The sequence below is a fragment of the Centroberyx affinis genome, unplaced genomic scaffold (genome assembly GCF_046629955.1).
Source record: "Centroberyx affinis isolate AG114_WGS23_722 - 3 ecotype Tasmania unplaced genomic scaffold, CSIRO-AGI_Caff_v1 ptg002151l_1, whole genome shotgun sequence".
NCBI lineage: Eukaryota > Metazoa > Chordata > Actinopteri > Beryciformes > Berycidae > Centroberyx > Centroberyx affinis.
The window spans coordinates 622,333-644,052 of NW_027280468.1; the positions used below are offsets into that span (position 1 = coordinate 622,333).

The following is a 21,720-nucleotide window of genomic DNA, read 5'->3' on the forward strand; positions in this document are numbered from 1 at the left end:
AAAAAACATTGTGAAAATAATGTTGCATTTGCTTGTTTATTGGGCCATTACATGCTCTCTCTTACCTTGTTCTCTGAGCATTGGATCAGTGTTTAACATTTTCCTTTGTCCAAGCATAGGCTATAGCCATAAAGAAGCCTGTGTAGTATTGCTAAAGAACGCCCTATTAGTGCATTTGATGGAAACCAGTTGCACTCCTGTATCTCTGCCTTTACAATATTATGCTATCTGAGTGAGGCCTTTTCATTAATCATTTGTAAAAGTAGGAATAAAACAGACCAATGCAGCAAAGCTCAACAACTTCTTTGACTTGAGGTACTGAAGTTTATTTTTATCCATATTGCAGGAAAGCAATGGAACATTGTGCAGGAACCATGACCTACTGTCTCCTTGTGACATTTTGCATGGCTCTCTGGCCAGCCTGTCATGGAGGGAAGGTTCTGGTTGTTCCTGTGGAGGGAAGCCACTGGGTGAACATGGACATCCTCATCAAAGCTCTTCACTCTCAGGGACACTCTGTTACAATAATACGGAGTAATAAAAGCTGGTACATCAAGGAGGAATCTTCATATTATGACTCAATCACTATACCTGTTATGGAGGGCACAGATAAAGAATTTCTCAAGCAAATTTTAAAGAACATGGTTGACATAGAGAGGGGAAATGTTTCTGTAATAAATTTTCTAAGTTTACAAGTAGAGATGAGTTTTGCTATGTATAAGGCGAACCGAATGACATGTGATTTTGCAAGGAATATGCTGAACGACAAGAGATTTTTGAGTACCATTAAGAATAGTCAGTATGATTTGGTTCTCACTGACCCAGCATGGGGCGCAGGGATTTTGCTGGCTCATTATCTAAAGTTACCTCTAGTCTATAATGTACGGTGGGTAATAAGTGACGAGGGACATTCGTTTATCGCACCTTCCCCTTTATCTTACATACCAATGCCTGGCTCAGGACTCTCAACAAAAATGACTTTCCCTCAAAGAGTAAAAAACATGTTTTTCTACCTGCTAGTTAAGTTTCAGGTCAATTGGATAGAGCAGCTATACCAAGCTGTTTGCAATGAGTACTTTGAACCAGGAGTTAATTTCCATGAGCTAGTGCAGGGTGCTGACCTGTGGCTCATGCGAGTTGACTTTGTGTTTGAGTTCCCTCGCCCAACAATGCCTAACGTTATCTATATGGGAGGATTCCAGTGTAAACCTGCTAATCCTCTTCCTCAAGAATTGGAGGATTTTGTCCAGAGTTCTGGGGAGCATGGAGTCATCATCATGTCTCTTGGGACTTTTATCAGTGAACTTCCAATGGATTTATCAGAACATATAGCACATGCCTTTGCCCAACTCCCTCAAAAAGTAATATGGCGCTATACTGGAGACAGACCAGCCACTTTGGGCAACAACACTTTACTAGTTGACTGGATGCCACAGAATGACCTTTTAGGACATCCTAAGATAAGGTTGTTTGTGGCTCATGGAGGAACAAATGGAGTTCAAGAAGCCATTTATCATGGGGTTCCAGTTGTGGGTCTACCTTTGTTTTTCGACCAATATGACAACCTCCTGCGTCTGAAAGAGAGAGGAGCAGTTAAGATGTTAACCTTAGCCACAGTGGACAAAGACAACAACTTCCTTGAGGCCTTAAAGGACGTCCTCCATGAGCCCTCCTACAGGATGAACATTCAGAGACTCTCCAGGCTGCACAGAGATCAGCCAATGAAGCCACTGGACCGGGCCCTCTTCTGGATAGAGTTTGTCATGAGACACAAAGGTGCTACTCACCTGCGTACAGAGTCCTACAGAATGCCTTGGTATTCCTACCACTCTGTAGATGTTATTGTGTTCTTGCTAGGAACTGTATTTCTTTTGATCATACTACCTTTTGCCTTGATAAGGTGTATTTGTAGTATGATGTGTTTTAAACAAAAAATTAAATGTGAATAAATGCACTAGAGACAAATTCTTGATACTAAGGTGCAGCTGACCTGCGCTCCAGGTCCAACAGAATGCCCTGGTAGTCTACTCTTACTGGTCTGTGGATGCCCAGACTACTGTTTCACTGCTTACTTTGCTTCAGATATCTTGAAAATTTAGAAATATAGAATTGTGGTGGAAACAAAAGGAAATCCTACAGAATGCCTTGTTATTCCTACTACTATGTAGAAGTTGTGTTCTTGTTTGGAACAGTGCTGCTATATTCTTTTGGGTGTTTTCATCTTGATAAGGTGTTTACACATTACAATGTGTTGTAAACGTAAAATTAAACGTCAGTAATTATTCAAGTGACATAAATCTTGTATACTAAAATCATAAACAATATGAGACTGGCTTCATTTTAAAATGAAATGCAAAACATTGTGGGTATTGCTATTATTTTATGCATTTCTATTCATGGTTTTAGCTACAGCTAATGTCCTGAATTGAAAATGATAAAAGCATCAGATATGGACCAAATACGCATGTTTGACTACCAATCATGTGACAGTTTTGAAAATTACTCTGCAATGGCATTCATTCTTTTCTAAGCTATTCAAATAAGATTGTGATGTAACTGAAAACTGAGTTTTTGTACAGGTTTGCAATTAAGAAACTAAAAGGATGTTGTGACCTTTTTCATAACAATAGTTTTTATTTTCAGTACAACACAGTTCATCTAGCACCACCAGGAATTAATGTGGGGAGGACAACTATTCAGATGACAAATAGGCCTACCTAAAATACAAAAATACTAGATCAAAGCTCATAAGAAATACGAAACATGCATGCACACATATTCCAAAACTAATTTAGTTTTATTTTACAGCTTATTAACATTGTATTTTGAGATGCCTGTATTTCTAATAGACAAGGTTCTACTGCACTGCACTGAATGTAGTGTATGTGTCATAATATAGAGAGGTCAAACATGTTGAAATAAATCACATGCTTAAGTATAATCATGGTAACATAACACATTCCTGTTGATAGCATTGCAGTGCTGGCTTATTGCACTGCAATGACTGAGTTTGCCTTGGTAAGAGATAACCATTTGTAATCAGTTCTGCAGAAGTGCCGTAATGGGCGGAGCAAATGTCCCAAAAGAAATCAGTAAGTGGCTTTTCAGCTGCCAATTTGCTTAGGTATGAAACTACCCAAGGGATAAGTTCAATACAGGTTGCTGACAAGAATGCAGGATTAAAAGTCTGGACTGTAAGTTTGACATAATAGGTTTTGTTTTTAGGAAGTTTTATGAGAAAAAATGTAGGCTAAGTGATCTTTATCAAGTGAGTTATAAACATACCCCTATATGGACTGAAGAAACATCCACACCAAAATGTAAACATTTACACTTAGGTTTGTTTCTACCTTTTGCAAGCTAGAGATACCAACTGGAACAACCACTGCATTGAGTCAGGTACATTCCTCAAGGATCATATATTAGAACAATTTCTTCTATCCGGGCGATGCGTTTTATTTTTTTTTGTTTTTTTGGGAAAACAACTGAATACAAATTTTTCCAGAAACAATTTAGTTGTAGTGGTTATTTAAAAAATGAACTATGCACTATCTTTGACTGACTTTGGAGTTTGATACAGAATCCATGCAATATATTGAGCTCATAACACCCAAAAGACACACCGTTTTCCTGAATTTGGCTTCATACACTATAACCCAGTGAAGTGGCCAATATGGTTTCAACATTTTTCTGCACAACTGTTAGGCGTAACGCCTCACAGCTATCAAGTGTTATTAAGGTGTTGTAACATAGTTCTCCTTTTTTGGATTGCTCAACCATCTACTGTAACAGCCTCCGTCCCTCCCTCCCTCCGACTGTTCATGGTGAAGCCCATTTTGCAATTGCACCCTCCCCGCTTTCCTATGTCCCATTTCCAATTGCAGAATTAACTGATGAAATGACTTTTTTGAGAGGGTCAAAAATGTGGTTGTTTACACTATAAGGATGCATCTCTATAAACGGACGGTGGGGCCACACTATTCTGAATTGTGCAACCGCTACTTTGGTCTGGATGGAGACTACTTCTCCCTGTTTCAAGCAGCAGACTTGTGGCTTATGAGAGTTGACTTTGTTTTTGAGTTCCCTCGCCCAACAATGCCTAATGTTATCTACATGGGAGGGTTCCAATGTAAACCTGCTAAATCTCTTCCTCAACACCTGGAGGAGTTCGTCCAGAGCTCTGGGGAACATGGTGTCATCATCATGTCTCTGGGGACTTTAGTTGCAGAGCTTCCCAGTGACCTAGCTGATGAGATAGCTGCAGCTTTTGCCAAACTACCACAGAAAGTCATCTGGAGGTATACAGGTGAGAGGCCAGCTACACTGGGCAACAACACTTTACTAGTTGACTGGATGCCACAGAATGACCTTTTAGGACATCCAAAGACCAAAGTGTTTGTGGCACACGGAGGAACAAATGGGATTTTTGAGGCTATATATCACAGTGTTCCAATTGTAGGCATTCCCCTTGTGTTTGATCAAGCAGTCAACCTCTCTAGAATGAGACTGAAGGGTGTGGCGACGGGTGTGGCTATTTCTGGATTAGATAGGATCATGTTTTGGAATGCGTTACAGGAAGTCCTTCATGCCCTCCTACAGGATGAACATGCAGAGACTCTCCAGGCTGCACAGAGATCAGCCAATGAAGCCATTGGACCGGGCCCTCTTCTGGATAGAGTTTGTTATGAGACACAAAGGTGCTGCTCACCTGCGTACAGAGTCCTACAGAATGCCTTGGTATTCCTACCACTCTGTAGATATCATAATATTTTTACTAACAGTTGCACTACTTATTTTGTTGATTTTTGCAGTTTTAATAAGGTCATGTTTTGGGCTGTGTTTAAAAAGAAAAGTGAAATCTGACTAACCATGAAGGAGGCATTGTTTAGTCATTTGATCTACATTTTATTTCAGTCAATCAGGAAATATATATACAGTATAATACAATTAATAATACAATTATGCTGTGGTCAGTTAAAGAGGAAAAGGAGAAGATATTTAAATATCAATGATATTTACTTGAACTGTGCTTTGAGTTGAGTGCAGGTCTCCTACTTACTAAAACTCCTACTATGACCTTTCTGTTTATGTAATAGTGACATTGCTGCACTATACTGTTGACCTTCACTGGTTTCATTAGAGTGAAGAGGTTCTGTTTTATATTTTATTTTACTTTGAAAAAGTAGTGTCATTTCAATTGATCTGTACCTAAACCAATAAGAGAGTACTCCATACACAGCAAATGATCAGGTTAATGTTTTTCAGTGTTGTTTTCAACCAAATTCAGTTTTTAGTTTAAAAGGGACTTCAGATAGGCTAATTACGTTTATTATATGATTAAATGAGCCAAGATACACATTTCATTTCACCTGTGATATTATGAACATTATGCTAAAAGCACCCTGACCGAAGAGAGGGTCCCAACAAAGGTTTGTTGAAATTTTCAGTTAGTCAGATCAGCCAGCAGGTGACGTTGTTTGGCCATTTGTTTTTCCACATTAGGTTTTAAGAGAAACACTGTGTTTTAAAAAACTGAATATTATTAAGACGGTAATAGAACATAGCGGAAGAGACACTGCGCATCATGGTTTGAAGCCACGGCCTTCTAGTGGGAGAATGAAAGGAGTATAGAATTTCAACAATTTAAATAGACCTTCTGTCACAATATAAATGTATCTTATACAGTATGAACAATAAACATTTATAACAAAGGAAAACAATGCCATAACTTTCTGAGTTATTTCGTTTTCCAAGTATTTCATTTTGATAGTGATATTTGCTGTAGAGTGAAACACCATGGCCTATAGGTTAATCCCCTTTGTGCTACTTTATTATCGCTTGAGGGTTTAACAACATGCAATTACAGTATCAAAGTCCTGCTGAAGTTGGAACATGGAAGTGATAAAGGGTTCACTAGTTCTGCTCAAAGTGTTTTCTACATCACGACGAAGCAACAAAGGAGATATATTGAGAGCAAATAGAGTTGATGTCCATTAAAGGTAACATTAGGCTACTAGACAACATCTTTTACCAATAAATAACTACATGAGGAACAGCTATGGGATTGTCTATTACAAAATGTTACTTTCAAACTGAGCATTTGCACTACACTGGCATGCAATGCCTTTTTTGTTGCAGATGTATAGTTGCTGTAGTGAAAATTACACAGATCAGCTAAATGCATACTTAAATTCTCTCATTTTGTACAGGTTGTGTGCTATCTTTTCCCTGTACACCTTTGTCTACATCTGTTGCTGCAACACAATTGTTTTATAGAATTAGTTTCAGATGTTTCTTGCTTCTTAGAATTTGAAATGTTATAGGTAAAACAGTTGCTGCAGTTGATTAGGGTTCTGTAATTAGTACTAATTGTATACACATTTACAAGCTTGCATATGGACAGTAAAATTAATGTATATAGCCCATCATAACTCAATATATAGATCTACTTTATTTCAGTAATTATAAGAATTACACATGGAAACAAACCTCTTGGAGCTCGCCATCAATCTTATGTTTGACTTTCTATGATGAGACTTACTACAGTACATATTAGTATGCACACCTTTCAAGATTCATTCCAAAATGAGATATCCGCCATTTGAAAAAATTACACATACTCTTACAAAATGATTAATAGCAGAAATTAAAATAAGTAATGCTATTTTTTAAAGGATAGTAGGTAAATTAAGCTTTCAGTTGACAGGATAGTGCTTCTTAAGACTGCATCTTCTATGTTTTAGTGATACTAAATGATGAACTGGAGCAGATTCTTATTGGAAATATAGTGTTTTGTTAAACTATTTGTACTGCCAATTTGGCCTTTGATAAGGTAAATTTATGCTTTCTTCCCAGATTACTTTAGAATCAAGAAATGCATTGGCCTATGATTTGGATCGCTCTCCACTTCCTCTGTCCAGCTGTTGTTTATGCTGGGAAGGTACTTGTTGTTCCACTGGATGGGAGCCACTGGGTCAACATGAAAGTCATTATTGAGGAACTACATTCAAGGGGCCACCATGTTTCGGTTATGCGATCATCAGACAGCTGGTACATCAAGGAAACCTCCCCACTCTATACTTCGATTACGCTCGATATGGAGAGTGGATTTGATGAAGATTTTATAACTCTGATGGTGGCTAGACTTTTGAAAATTCAGAGGGAGGAAAAGTCTGCCTGGGCACGTTTCAAGATGGAAATGGAACAAGCACAAAAGGCCTCTGAGATCCATGAGAAAACATGTAAACTGATAGAACACATTTTTGAAAACAAAGATTTGATGCGGTCTCTTTGGGATGCAAAATATGACCTGGTCCTGACTGACCCTGTCACACCAAGCGGTGTTATGCTTGCCCACTACCTTAGTTTACCCTTGTCTTTAATGTGAGATGGACCTCTCATGGTGAAGGCCATTTTTTTATTGCACCTTCTCCTCTTTCTTATGTTCCAATGCCAGGGACAGAGCTATCAGATAAAATGAGCTTTCTCGAGAGACTTCTTAACATATTGGTTTTTGGCTTCTCAGAATTTCAAGTCGCACAGTATGTCACACCACATTATGTTGGCTTGGTTGAAAAGTACTTTGGTCCAGATGTAGACTACTTCTCCCTGTTTCAAGCAGCAGACTTATGGCTCATGAGAGTTGACTTTGTTTTTGAGTTCCCTCGCCCAACAATGCCTAATGTTATCTACATGGGAGGGTTCCAATGTAAACCTGCTAATCCTCTTCCTCAACACCTGGATGAGTTTGTCCAGAGTTCTGGGGAACATGGAGTCATCATCATGTCTCTGGGGACTTTGATCGGAAAACTTCCCCATGACTTAACAGATCAAATTGCTGCAGCTTTTGCCAAACTACCACAGAAAGTCATCTGGAGGCATACAGGTGACAGGCCAGCTACACTGGGCAACAACACTTTACTAGTTGACTGGATGCCACAGAATGATCTTTTAGGACATCCCAAAATCAAAGCATTTGTAGCACATGGAGGAACAAATGGAGTTCAAGAGGCAATCTACCATGGAGTTCCTATAGTAGGACTTCCACTGATTTTTGATCAACGTGATAATCTGTTCAAAATTGAAGTAAGAGGAGCAGCGAAGATCATTGATATTTTCACTATGAATCAAGACATCTTTCTCCAGAGTATTCAGGAAGTCCTCCATGAGCCCTCCTACAGGATGAACATGCAGAGACTATCCAGGCTGCACAGAGATCAGCCAATGAAGCCACTGGACCGGGCCCTCTTCTGGATAGAGTTTGTCATGAGACACAAAGGTGCTGCTCACCTGCGTACAGAGTCCTACAGAATGCCTTGGTATTCCTACCACTCTGTAGATGTTATTGTGTTCTTGCTAGCAACTGTATTTCTTTTGATACTACTAGCTTTTGCCTTGATAAGGTTTTGTTTTAGGATGTGTTGTAAACAAAAAATTAAACTTGAATAAATGCACTAGAGACATAAATTCTTGATAGTAAGGTGCAGCTCACCTGCACTCCAGGTCCCACAGAATCCCCTGGTAGTCTACTCCTACTGTGGATGCCCAGACTATTGGCTGTTTCACTGCTTGCTTTGTTTCAGATATGTTGAAAATGTAGAAATATAGATTTGGGGTGGAAACAAAAGGAAATCCAGAAATGCTAATCAATATTGATTTTGTAGTTTGTACACTTCATGTTCGACTAAGGCCTTTACTGGATAGACTGTGAGACCTTGAAATGTGACCCAACATGGAAAAACAGACACATTGTGGGTGATAGTTTTTGTTGTTTGTTGTTGTTGATCTTTGTATTCGGAGCTTTAAATGGTATATTCCATAATAGGGCTCAATGAATTATTGTTTGAATTACTAATTATTTAATAAAAAAGTGAATTTTCATCAAACTTTTTTGGATGTAAAATGGATCTGAGAGTTGTTCTGTAAAGTTAAATCAGTCTGGTTTGCTGGCCTTTGGTCACAAAGATGCCCTCACTCTGTTTTATTTATGTACATACTTCTTACTCCGTCTTCCTTGCAATGAGACAAATATGTATCTGCTGTTTACCAAACCTAGATACCTGACCCAAAGCAGTTCAAAAGGGTACACTTTTCATGTCAGTGGTAATAATGCACTAGGAATTCTCTTTGCCAATTCTGCAGCGTTATCTTCTCTGATAATACTGAATTAACTTTGTATGTTTTTGTTAAGAAATTAAAGCTAAAAATACATCAAGAAATGACTCAAGAAACAAATATGAATAAATCATGGATATCAACATAATGTTGGCAATTCAAATTCATGTAATTTGGAATTCAGTAAACATTGCATTGGAACTAAACTAAGCTATAAGAAAACAGCTAACAACATCTATTACATTGATTACATTTCATATCCGATTCCATATAACAGTCTGAAATCACTATCACCATAAGCAGACAAGATAAATTAGGAACCTCGTCCCATCATGGGTGCAGGCCTGGCTTAATCATTAACTAGGGTAGGGATATCATTTTAACATATAAAAAAACAGAATAAATAAATGGATAAATAATTGACAGTGAGTGAGTGAGTGAGTGACCGAATGTGTGAATGAATGAAATAATCTGTTAGAGGAATTATGAATGGAAATAATCAAAACCTATTTCATTGCATATAATCTTTGACAAAGCTCCTAATTGTTGTAGTGCACACAAAGCCTATTTATTTTATCGTCCAGGAATTCAAGTCAGACCATGATGCTTATTTTTCTTAGCTCCTCCCTCCAGAAGGTACGCATCAACTCATCTACATTTAATTACACTGTTTAAAGCAGTTTTCAAACCCCGACCGTGATTTGATCTTCCCGTTTGGAGTATCACAATATAGCCCTAGAGTAAGTAGAAAAACTGTAACAATGTTTAAGCAATGTGTAACTATGAGCCTATTGCCAAATAGAGACTGTCATTTACAGATGTAATATTGTAGCTCAGTGAAGAAGTGGAGATTTCCCAGTTGTTGTGTTTCTAATCAGTGAATTGCAATCAGAGCTGTTACACACGCCATCCTTAAAATTATCATGTTGTTTGCAAAAAACGTAGGCTACCCGTTGTGTTTACCACGGGTATAGTGTAGTTCGCTTTTCGCCGGTGTTATAGTTCAACTCGTTTCCAGATGAACTGGTGACCGTAGCTTGAATGCGTCAGTGGTTTAATTTAATTCACAGGTATAATGCAATTTTCGAACCCCGACCGTGATTTGATTTTCCCGTTTGGAGTATCACAATATAGCCCCACAGTAAGTAGAAACAAATTTTGAACAATGTGTGACTATGTTGCCTAATAGCGACTGACATTTATAGATGTAATATGCAGCTCATTGAAGAAGTGGAGATTTCCCAGTTGTTGTTTCTAATCAGTGAATTGCGATCAGAGTTCATACGCCATCTTTAAATTCTCATGAGTTTGCAAAAAACGCGACATTGCGTTTACCAGGGGTATAGTATTTGAAATAGGTTAAGGGACTGTTCGTTATTTATGAGAGGGGAGAGGGCAGAGGGGGGAGGGGGGTGGGGGGTGGCCGAGGTCTGACTTCGTTTTTTTTTTTAGGTTTTTTTTTTATCTTGACCCTCCCCGGAGCTACAAATGGGGGGGGGGGGCATGCAACAAAAGTCCAATCAACGTCTTCAAATAGTCGGTGAAAAAACTTTCACTTTTGAAAAAAGTTGGAAAAACCCCAGAAGAATGAGGTTGGAAGCTGAAATATTCCAGCAAATATCGAAACTAATTTCACTCGGTGAGTGAACTGTGGGAATATTGCCATACTCCTTGTTGGGAGTACTTTATCATCAACTCTGTGGTTAATAACTGGTTAAGAATGATTACAGAACATTTCCATTGAAATTAGTTGTTTTTCCTTTGTTAATTGAGTTTCTGTTATTTTGGATTCAGATGAGGCTGATCTACTGTTGCAGCGCTTTGCTGCTGCTCACCATCATCCCCAGAGTTTGTCAAGGCGGAAACATCCTTGTCTTTCCTATTGAAGGCAGTCATTGGATAAACATGGATATCCTAATCCAAGCCTTGCATTCAAGAGGACACAACGTAACTATAGTGCGTTCTAGCAAAAGCTGGTACGTCAAGGGTAACTCCTCCTATTACAATACTCTCACAGTTAAAGTAGAGAAAAGCATAGATCAAGAGTTAATTACCGAAATATTATTACAAACCATTGGATTTGAAAGGGGATCTATTCCCTTGATGACTTTCCTCCATTTGGTTATTGGTATGTTTGACAAATTTGTTGAAGTGCACACAGTGATAAGTGAATTTGTATCATCAGTGTTTGATGATCAAGAGTTGATGAGAAGCATGAAGGACAGCAAGTATGACCTGGTAATCACTGATCCCTGTTGGGGTGGTGGAACCATTTTAGCCAAATATCTGAACCTACCTTTGGTTTATAATGTTCGCTGGATGACAGTTGGAGAGGGTCATTTTGCCATTGCTCCTTCACCTTTATCATATATTCCCATAACAGGAACTGGCCACACTGATAAGATGACCTTTGTTGAGAGAGTTAAAAACATGCTGTTCTATGGGATTTCCCAAATCCAGCATAACCACTTGGTTGCACAAGTATACCAGAAACTATGTGATAAATATCTTGGGCCAGATAATAACTTTTATCAGTTAATGCAGGCTGCAGATCTGTGGCTCATGAGAGTTGACTTTGTGTTCGAGTTCCCTCGCCCAACAATGCCTAACGTTATCTATATGGGAGGGTTTCAGTGTAAACCTGCAAAACCTCTTTCTCCAGAATTGGAGGATTTTGTCCAGAGTTCTGGGGAGCATGGAGTCATCATCATGTCTCTGGGGGCTTTTATCAGTGAACTTCCAATGGATTTATCAGAACATATAGCACATGCCTTTGCCCAACTCCCTCAAAAAGTAATATGGCGCTATACTGGAGACAGACCAGCCACTTTGGGCAACAACACTTTACTAGTTGACTGGATGCCACAGAATGACCTTTTAGGACATCCTAAGATAAGGTTGTTTGTGGCTCATGGAGGAACAAATGGAGTTCAAGAAGCCATGTATCATGGGGTTCCAGTTGTGGGTCTACCTTTGTTTTTCGACCAATATGACAACCTTCTGCGTCTGAAAGTGAGAGGAGCAGCTAAGATGTTAACCTTAGCCACAGTGGACAAAGACAACAACTTCCTTGAGGCCTTAAAGGAAGTCCTCCATGAGCCCTCCTACAGGATGAACATGCAGATACTCTCCAGGCTGCACAGAGATCAGCCAATGAAGCCACTGGACCGGGCCCTCTTCTGGATAGAGTTTGTCATGAGACACAAAGGTGCTGCTCACCTGCGTACAGAGTCCTACAGAATGCCTTGGTATTCCTACCACTCTGTAGATGTTATTGTGTTCTTGCTAGCAACTGTACTTCTTTTGATCCTACTAGCTTTTGCCTTGATAAGGTTTTGTTTTAGGATGTGTTGTAAACAAAAAATTAAACGTGAATAAATGCACTAGAGACATAAATTCCTGATAGTAAAGTGCAGCTCACCTGCACTCCAGGTCCCACAGAATCCCCTGGTAGTCTACTCCTACTGTGGATGCCCAGACTATTGGCTGTTTCACTGCTTGCTTTGTTTCAGATATGTTGAAAATGTAGAAATATAGATTTGGGGTGGAAACAAAACTAAATCCAGAAATGCTAATCAATACTGATTTTTATAGTTTGTACACTTCATGTTTGACTAAGGCCTTTACTGGATAGACTGTGAGACCTTGAAATGTGAAAAACATGGAAAAACAGACACATTGTGGGTGATAGTTTTTGTTGTTTGTTGTTGTTGATCTTTGTATTCAGAGCTTTAAATGGTATATTCCATAATAGGGGTCAATTAATTATTGTTGAAATACTAATTATTTAATAAAAAAGTGAATTTTCATCAAACTTTTTTGGATGTAAAATGGATCTGAGAGTTGTTCTGTAAAGTTAAATCAGTCTGGTTTGCTGGCCTTTGGTCACAAAGATGCCCTCACTCTGTTTTATTTATGTACATACTTGTACATGTATCTGCTGTTTACCAAACCTAGATACCCGACCCAAAGCAGTTCAAAAGGGTACACTTTTCATGTCAGTAGTATTAATTATGCACTAGGAATTCTCTTTGCCAATTCTTCAGCGCCCTCTAGCCACAATTCTGCAGTAAGGCAGGACAAAGTTATCTTCTCTGATAATACTGAATTAACTTTGTATGTTTTTGTTAAGAAATTAAAGCTAAAAATACATAGACTAAAGAAATGACTCAAGAAACAAATATGAACAAATCATGGATATCGACATAATGTTGGCAATTCAAATTAATGTCATTTGGAATTCAGTAAACATTGCATTGGAACTAAACTAAGCTATAAGAAAACAGCTAACAACATCTATTACATTGATTACATTTCATATCCGATTCCATATAACAGTCTGAAATCGCTATCACCATATGATAGTATGCAGACAAGATAAATTAGGAACCTATTTGTCCCATCATGGGTGCAGGCCTGGCCTAATCATTAACTAGGGTAGGGATATCATTTTAACATATAAAAAAACAGAATAAATAAATGGATAAATAATTGACAGTGAGTGAGTGAGTGAGTGACCGAATGTGTGAATGAATGAAATAATCTGTTGGGAATTATGAATGGAAATAATCAAAACCTATTTCATTGCATATAATCTTTGACAAAGCTCCTAACTGTTGTATTGCACACAAAGCCTATTTATTTTATCGTCCAGGAATTCAAGTCAGACCATGATGCTTATTTTTCTTAGCTCCTCCCTCCAGAAGGTACGCATCAACTCATCTACATTTAATTACACTGTTTAAAGCAGTTTTCAAACCCCGACCGTGATTTGATCTTCCCGTTTGGAGTATCACAATATAGCCCTGGAGTAAGTAGAAAAACTGTAACAATGTTTAAGCAATGTGTAACTATGAGCCTATTGCCAAATAGAGACTGTCATTTACAGATGTAATATTGTAGCTCAGTGAAGAAGTGGAGATTTCCCAGTTGTTGTGTTTCTAATCAGTGAATTGCAATCAGAGCTGTTACACACGCCATCCTTAAAATTATCATGTTGTTTGCAAAAAACGTAGGCTACCCGTTGTGTTTACCACGGGTATAGTGTAGTTCGCTTTTCGCCGGTGTTATAGTTCAACTCGTTTCCAGATTAATTGGTGACCGTAGCTTGAATGCGTCAGTGGTTACTCGGAGCGACGGCAGATGTTGCAACCAGGACGAGAGCACATAGCTGACCTCGCGAATGCCTTAATAATTTCTGTGCCATTTGCAACTGTCATTTCAATAAATATTCATCTGATTGTGATGTTGATCTGTAAGTTCGTTAATGCAGCTGAGCTTGTGACATTCGTCAACCGCATTTTGAATGTTTCCCCCAAACAAACAAAAAATAGACTCCACACGGGATTCGATCGACCAGGGACAAAATCTACTACAGAAGCGTGGCACAGGTTACCTGTTATTATTTACCTGCGCTACACGGGTCAGATAGCAATGATCCAGATTTAAACTTAAATAGAGTTATACCGACACATCAACGCTCGACACAACACAAACGTTTCCTTGTCTGAACAAAACAGCCAGGTTAATTTGTGACCACGCGCAGAGCTTCTCCAACAAATACGATGTCATTTACACATTCATTTTAGAGAACTGTGATTTAGTTCTGTATTTATCAATGCACGGTGTAAAGTTTTTAAGGTTAATAACAAAATAAAAGGTTTATCGGGCCATATTAAATTTGTCATGAAAATAACTGAACGACTGATTGAGGACAGCATTTTCCTGTGGCTTGAGACTTCAACTGTTAAGAGTTATACCAGCGTGCGACTAGTTGTAGATTGCATGGAAATTAATTTACAAGAAACCTGACAGTTTCAAGTGAGTAGCAGAGAGTTTACACTGCGACTGAGATTCCACTCGGTTTCAAGTATGGTTTCAAGCAACTACAGTGATGTGACTTTCAAATGTCTTCCTGGTTGCAACATCTGCCGTCGCTCCGAGTAACCACTGACGCATTCAAGCTACGGTCACCAGTTAATCTGGAAACGAGTTAAACTGTAACACCGGCGGTAATTGTCGGCTTGGCAACAACAGCACCGAGTTTTTTTTACAGCCTTAGTGTTCAGGGACCGTGGTGAAATTGCAATATGTAGTTTCAACTTGCAGTAACATGCAGTAGGCTAACTCATACCAATTCTATTGTGATCACTGACAATCCCTCTTGATTTCACAACCCTGGCACTGAAAGCAGCGGGCACGCCTTTCGAAGTAGCTTGAATGATTGAAATTTAATTCGACCAAAGTCTAGTAGCTTACTTAGTACATTCTCTTTATTTTTCACAGTTCTTGGATTGTCCACCAGGGGTCGCCAAACATTTTATATAGTATGATGTGTTGTAAACAAAAAAATAAACGTGAATAAATGCACTAGAGACACATTCTTGATACTAAGGTGCAGCTCACCTACGCTCCAGGTCCTACAGAATGCCCTGGTAGTCTACTCGTACTGGTCTGTGGATGCCCAGACTACTGTTTCACTGCTTACTTTGCTTCAGATATCTTGAAAATTTAGAAATATAGAATTGTGGTGGAAACAAAAGAAAATCCTACAGAATGCCTTGTTATTCCTACTACTCTGTAGATGAAGTTGTGTTCTTGCTTGGAACAGTGCTGCTGATTCTTTTGAATGTTTTCATCTTGATAAGGTGTTTACACATTACAATGTGTGTAAACGTAAAATTAAACGTCAGTAATTATTCAAGTGACATAAATCTTGTATACTAAAATCATAAACAATATGAGACTGGCTTCATTTTAAAATGAAATGCAAAACATTGTGGGTATTGCTATTATTTTATGCATTTCTATTCATGGTTTTAGCTACAGCTAATGTCCTGAATTGAAAATGATAAAAGCATCAGATATGGACCAAATACGCATGTTTGACTACCAATCATGTGACAGTTTTGAAAATTACTCTGCAATGGCATTCATTCTTTTCTAAGCTATTCAAATAAGATTGTGATGTAACTGAAAACTGAGTTTTTGTACAGGTTTGCAATTAAGAAACTAAATGGATGTTGTGACCTTTTTCATAACAATAGTTTTTATTTTCAGTACAACACAGTTCATCTAGCACCACCAGGAATTAATGTGGGGAGGACAACTGTTCAGATGACAAATAGGCCTACCTAAAATACAAAAATACTAAGCTCATAAGAAATACGAAACATGCATGCACACATATTCCAAAACTAATTTAGTTTTATTTTACAGCTTATTAACATTGTATTTTGAGATGCCTGTATTTCTAATAGACAAGGTTCTACTGCACTGCACTGAATGTAGTGTATGTGTCATAATATAGAGAGGTCAAACATGTTGAAATAAATCACATGCATAATCATGGTAACGTAACACATTCCTGTTGATAGCATTGCAGTGCTGGCTTATTGCACTGCAATGACTGAGTTTGCCTTGGTAAGAGATAACCATTTGTAATCAGTTCTGCAGAAGTGCCGTAATGGGCGGAGCAAATGTCCCAAAAGAAATCAGTAAGTGGCTTTTCAGCTGCCAATTTGCTTAGGTATGAAACTACCCAAGGGATAAATTCAATACAGGTTGCTGACAAGAATGCAGGATTAAAAGTCTGGACTACAGATTTACAGAATCCATGCAATATATTGAGCTCATAACACCCAAAAGACACACCATTTTCCTGAATTTGGCTTCATACACTATAACCCAGTGAAGTGGCCAATATGGTTTCAACATTTTTCTGCACAGCTGTTAGGCGTAACGCCTCACAGCTATCAAGTGTTGCAACATAGTTCTCCTTTTTTGGATTGCTCAACCATCTACTGTAACAGCCTCCGTCTATGTGCATTCATACTTATTCCGGATTATTTTGTAATGGCTATATTTGTCTATTTCAGACTGCACTAACTGCATGCTTGTGAGAAGATCTTGAAGATGTTTTTTTCTTGGGCTTCCATCATCTCTCTTTTGACCGTCATACTTCCAGCTGCCCAGGGTGGGAAAGTTCTGGTATTTCCACATGATGGCAGCCACTGGGTGAACATGAACATACTTGTCGAGGAGCTGCATTCAAGGGGCCACAGTGTGACAGTAGTTCGAGCTTCAGACAGCTGGTACATCAAGGACACCTCTCCCTTCTACAGTTCAGTTGCAGTGGATATTGCTGGAGGTTCTGACGAGGAATTCTTTCGCCTATTTGTCTCTGAAGTTATTCAGATAAAACTAAGGGGTAGGTCTGCTTGGACTCGTTTTGCTTTAGACATGGAGTTGAAAGATAAGTTTTCAGAAATGCATAGGAAAATCTGTGAGATGGTGATTTATATGTTTGAGAATAAAGAGCTGATGCGGACCCTTAATGATACCAAGTACGACATGGTTTTGACAGACCCCTCTAATGGGGGAGGAGTAATGCTGGCTCACTACTTGGGATTGCCTTTAGTGTTCAATGTAAGGTGGACTGTTCATGGTGAAGCCCATTTTGCAATTGCACCCTCCCCACTTTCCTATGTCCCATTTCCAGTTGCAGAATTAACTGATGAAATGACTTTTTTTGAGAGGGTCAAAAATGTGGTTGTTTACACTATAAGGATGCATCTCTATAAACGAACGGTGGGGCCACACTATTCTGAATTGTGCAACCGCTACTTTGGTCTGGATGGAGACTACTTCTCCCTGTTTCAAGCAGCAGACTTGTGGCTTATGAGAGTTGACTTTGTTTTTGAGTTCCCTCGCCCAACAATGCCTAATGTTATCTACATGGGAGGGTTCCAATGTAAACCTGCTAAACCTCTTCCTCAACACCTGGAGGAGTTCGTCCAGAGCTCTGGGGAACATGGTGTCATCATCATGTCTCTGGGGACTTTAGTTGCAGAGCTTCCCAGTGACCTAGCTGATGAGATAGCTGCAGCTTTTGCCAAACTACCACAGAAAGTCATCTGGAGGTATACAGGTGACAGGCCAGCTACACTGGGCAACAACACTTTACTAGTTGACTGGATGCCACAGAATGACCTTTTAGGACATCCAAAAACCAAAGTGTTTGTGGCACACGGAGGAACAAATGGGATTTTTGAGGCTATATATCACAGTGTTCCAATTGTAGGCATTCCCCTTGTGTTTGATCAAGCAGACAACCTCTCTAGAATGAGACTGAAGGGTGTGGCGACGGGTGTGGCTATTTCTGGATTAGATAGGATCATGTTTTGGAATACGTTACAGGAAGTCCTCCATGAGCCCTCCTACAGGATGAACATGCAGAGACTCTCCAGGCTGCACAGAGATCAGCCAATGAAGCCACTGGACCGGGCCCTCTTCTGGATAGAGTTTGTTATGAGACACAAAGGTGCTGCTCACCTGCGTACAGAGTCCTACAGAATGCCTTGGTATTCCTACCACTCTGTAGATGTTATTGTGTTCTTGCTAGCAACTGTATTTCTTTTGATCCTACTACCTTTTGCCTTGATAAGGTGTATTTGTAGTATGATGTGTTATAAACAAAAAAATAAACGTGAATAAATGCACTAGAGACAAATTTTTGATACTAAGGTGCCCTCTTCTGGATAGAGTTTGTTATGAGACACAAAGGTGCTGCTCACCTGTGTACAGAGTCCTACAGAATGCCTTGGTATTCCTACCACTCTACAGATGTTACGCTCTTCTTAGTAGGAGTTGTGTTGCTTATTCTGGGGACTTTTGCTGCCTTAATCAAGTGTCTATGCTCTAAGCTGTACTTGAGAACAAAAAGTAAACATGATTAACGGCAGAGTAGGACTTGTTTGCTGTCTGATTTTAATAATGTCAATTGCAAACAAATTGTAATCTAAACTGCAATGTAATCTAAACTGTCCATGTTTTTCATAGACAGAGAAGGTATCTGAATTAAATTTATGGCTTAATTACTTGTCCTGTGGTTTGATTGGGATAATTAAAAAAAATCTGCTATGAAATGCAAAGGACCTTGTCTGGTTCTACAACAAAGCACCTATAAGTGACTGCTGACAACTTTGATTGGGACATGTTCTCTTAAAGTAATACATGCACAATCTGTTTCACAAAAAACACAATCAATTAATGCTTTATTTGTGCATGGAATAATAGTAGATCAGGGTATGTGTAAAGCTGATTATATTTGACTTACTCTATTATTGCATTATTGATCTTTACCAAACCAACCATTTTCAAATTCAAAGTATGTGTTTTGAATAAACAAACTGTCATAACTCTGGCATGCTATTCTTTCTTCTTTGTAGGTTGGCAGGTACATCATTTTTTATATTCTTTTCAGGGTTTAGAGGAAAGTGGGGGACATACAAGGTTAATAGCAAATAGAATAGATGGAGCTTTTCATCCTGTGCCTCAAGGGAACACTAAGCGTGAGCATAGTGGATGTAGACTAAAGTATGCCAATGCAGCTTGAATCAAATGCACTTTTGGGCTTTAGAGGCCTAAAATACTCACCCAAATCATAACACCCAAGATAAAACAGAAAATAAAAAAAGAGATTTGGCACCACCACAAGGATCTGCATCCATGAATAGTCAGCCTCAAGGCTAACTTCATAGTAATCCCTTTTGTCTCAAAGATGAATATGCTTCAGCCTAGTATGAAGGCCTTCCATGACTGTATATCATTATAAAATACAGTTGAAATGATGTTATGTTCATCAGTAATACAAAACATGAATAACCTTTTACTTTAAATCAGATTTTATTTGTGAGAATGTTGCAATAATTTTAAATAAGAACTGCTAAAATGATAAAATCTGGGGGCATGTTCATTTATTGCAGTGTGCCCACTTCTGTCCCAGGAATGTATACTGCTGTTGTTTTCATCACATCCAAAAAACATTGACAGTACACTGTGAATGTGTGACCCCATCATGATATCTGTAACATAGGAGGTTACAGTCTACACAGGTATAACTTTGAACTTTCAGAGGAAAGATAAATAAAGCAGATAGACAGTAACATTACCACTTTAGGAGGAAGTAAGACACTTAAACAATGCATAGTGGAAGCTTGTCAGAAACCTTCGGTGTGATGTTTTAGGTGTGTTTTTTTTTTTTCTTTAATGATACTTTGTCAGTGGTAATTGTTAACTAAAAGAAGCTAAGAAAACTTAGCCCCGCTAATTTCTAGGGCTGCATTCGGATCCACATTACTGTTGTCTTCCCTTGAGTGAGCCCTCTAGTGACGAAATGCCTGACGTACAACAAGTAAACCTCTGGTTCTCAGCAAGGGAAGAAAGGTGAGGGATCTACACAAGTCAAAACTGAATAGCCCTTGCAACTTTATAAAAGAAGCAAGTCCTATACATTTACTCTCAGAAAGGCTTTTCCAATGAGAAGTTTTACTCATGTTTGAAACCAAATAAAAGGGCAGCTAAAATGGTTTAATCTATATAAATCAAATAAAGCCTTTTTGAGGATATTGGGTTATTGAAATACTTGCTGCATCTTTTGACAGTCTGCCCACTTTTGAATGGTGCAGCATTACGAAACATTTAAATGCAGAAACTACTGTATATCAAAACTGGAAGTTGCCAAATCAGCTTACATTTATTGGATATGCACAATTTCTATCAGCCTCTCTCTATTACATTCAGCACAGATTCAGCGACCGGAGCAGAGCGGTGGATTGTGGGATACACTTTATCTTGGAAGCTTGCATTTTTTTACCCTTTGTAGAAAGGAGGAAAAACAAGGGAACGAGGGAAAATAAATGCTCCTTTGTTTAACAGAAGTTGGAACCAAATTGGGCATTTTGGGGATTCCCCCCTTGATTCAAGGGAAGAGAACATCCAGAAGAAAGTATTTTACGTGGAACCAAATGCAGCTCAGGGATTTCCCAGTAGGCTCTGATAGCACCACAGAACAGATATTACATTTCTAAACTATTCAATTACTTCCTGAATAACATACGATATTAAGGATTCATATTCTTATCTTGACATGGCCAGGTTTAGGTTAGTATGCGTGTAACATGTACACATTTACAGACAATGATTAGAGCTGAACCAGGACTAAATTAGGGCCTAAATTAAATCCTTAAAGAAGGATATTTAACTAAATATGGGCTGTATGAGTCCAAGATTAAGTCTGATCATCTTCATAAAAGTACACCAAATTTAAACCATGTGCATGAAAGCCACATCAATATTCTAATGCACTAAATATGACAAAAAGGGTTAACTCCTGGATTAATCTAAATCATGTCAAGAGATGTTGACTGATGAACTTCAAGGAATGATTTTACCCATATGGATATATGGCTTTTTGGAATAAAGATCTTGAAATGACTTTAAATGCTATACCTTTAACCAATACTGTATCTCTCTTTGCCTCTGTGGCATGCAAGTTAGGAAATAAGTTTGTCTCCTTGTGACATTTTTCATGACTCTCTGGCCAGCCTGTCTTGGAGAGAAGGTTCTGGTTGTTCCTTTAGAAGGAAGCCACTAGGTGAACATGGACATCTTCAGCAAAGTTTTCCACTCTCAGTGATGCTCTGTTACAATAATATGGACAACCAAAAGCTGGTACATCAAAGAAGGCTCTCCGCATTACTATACAATCACCATTTCTGTCACTGAAGGCTTTGATCCTGACTTTGTTAACCCAATCCTGAAGAA

The 21,720-nt window shown here is 38.6% G+C and overlaps 1 protein-coding gene and 4 pseudogenes across 2 annotated transcripts; all 5 read left to right on the forward strand.

Moving 5' to 3' along the window:
• Window positions 1–461: 461 nt before the first annotated feature.
• LOC139654790 (UDP-glucuronosyltransferase 2B13 pseudogene) lies at window positions 462–1,949 on the forward strand (annotated as a pseudogene).
• Window positions 1,950–4,095: 2,146 nt separating this feature from the next.
• Window positions 4,096–4,867, forward strand: LOC139654787 (UDP-glucuronosyltransferase 2A2-like; annotated as a pseudogene).
• Window positions 4,868–6,964: 2,097 nt separating this feature from the next.
• Window positions 6,965–8,578, forward strand: LOC139654793 (UDP-glucuronosyltransferase 2B17 pseudogene; annotated as a pseudogene).
• A 1,205-nt stretch (window positions 8,579–9,783) lies between these two features.
• LOC139654801 (UDP-glucuronosyltransferase 2C1 pseudogene) lies at window positions 9,784–12,865 on the forward strand (annotated as a pseudogene).
• Window positions 9,795–19,195, forward strand: LOC139654802 (UDP-glucuronosyltransferase 2A2-like). Of its 2 annotated transcripts, XM_071531975.1 has the most exons (2): window positions 9,795–9,854; window positions 16,992–19,195. In XM_071531975.1, the coding sequence occupies exon 2, from the start codon at window positions 17,029–17,031 to the stop codon at window positions 18,607–18,609; it is 1,581 nt and encodes a 526-aa protein (XP_071388076.1). In that variant the 5' UTR covers window positions 9,795–9,854; window positions 16,992–17,028; the 3' UTR covers window positions 18,610–19,195. The 2 variants fall into 2 exon arrangements, with proteins under 2 accessions (XP_071388076.1, XP_071388078.1); XM_071531977.1 differs by lacking the exon at window positions 9,795–9,854 and having other exon boundaries at window positions 17,099–19,195.
• Window positions 19,196–21,720: the final 2,525 nt, after the last annotated feature.

Excerpts from the sequence above, each read along its gene's own strand:
- LOC139654802 (XM_071531975.1), top strand. The coding sequence starts at position 17,029 with ATGTTTTTTTCTTGGGCTTCCATCATCTCTCTTTTGACCGTCATACTT.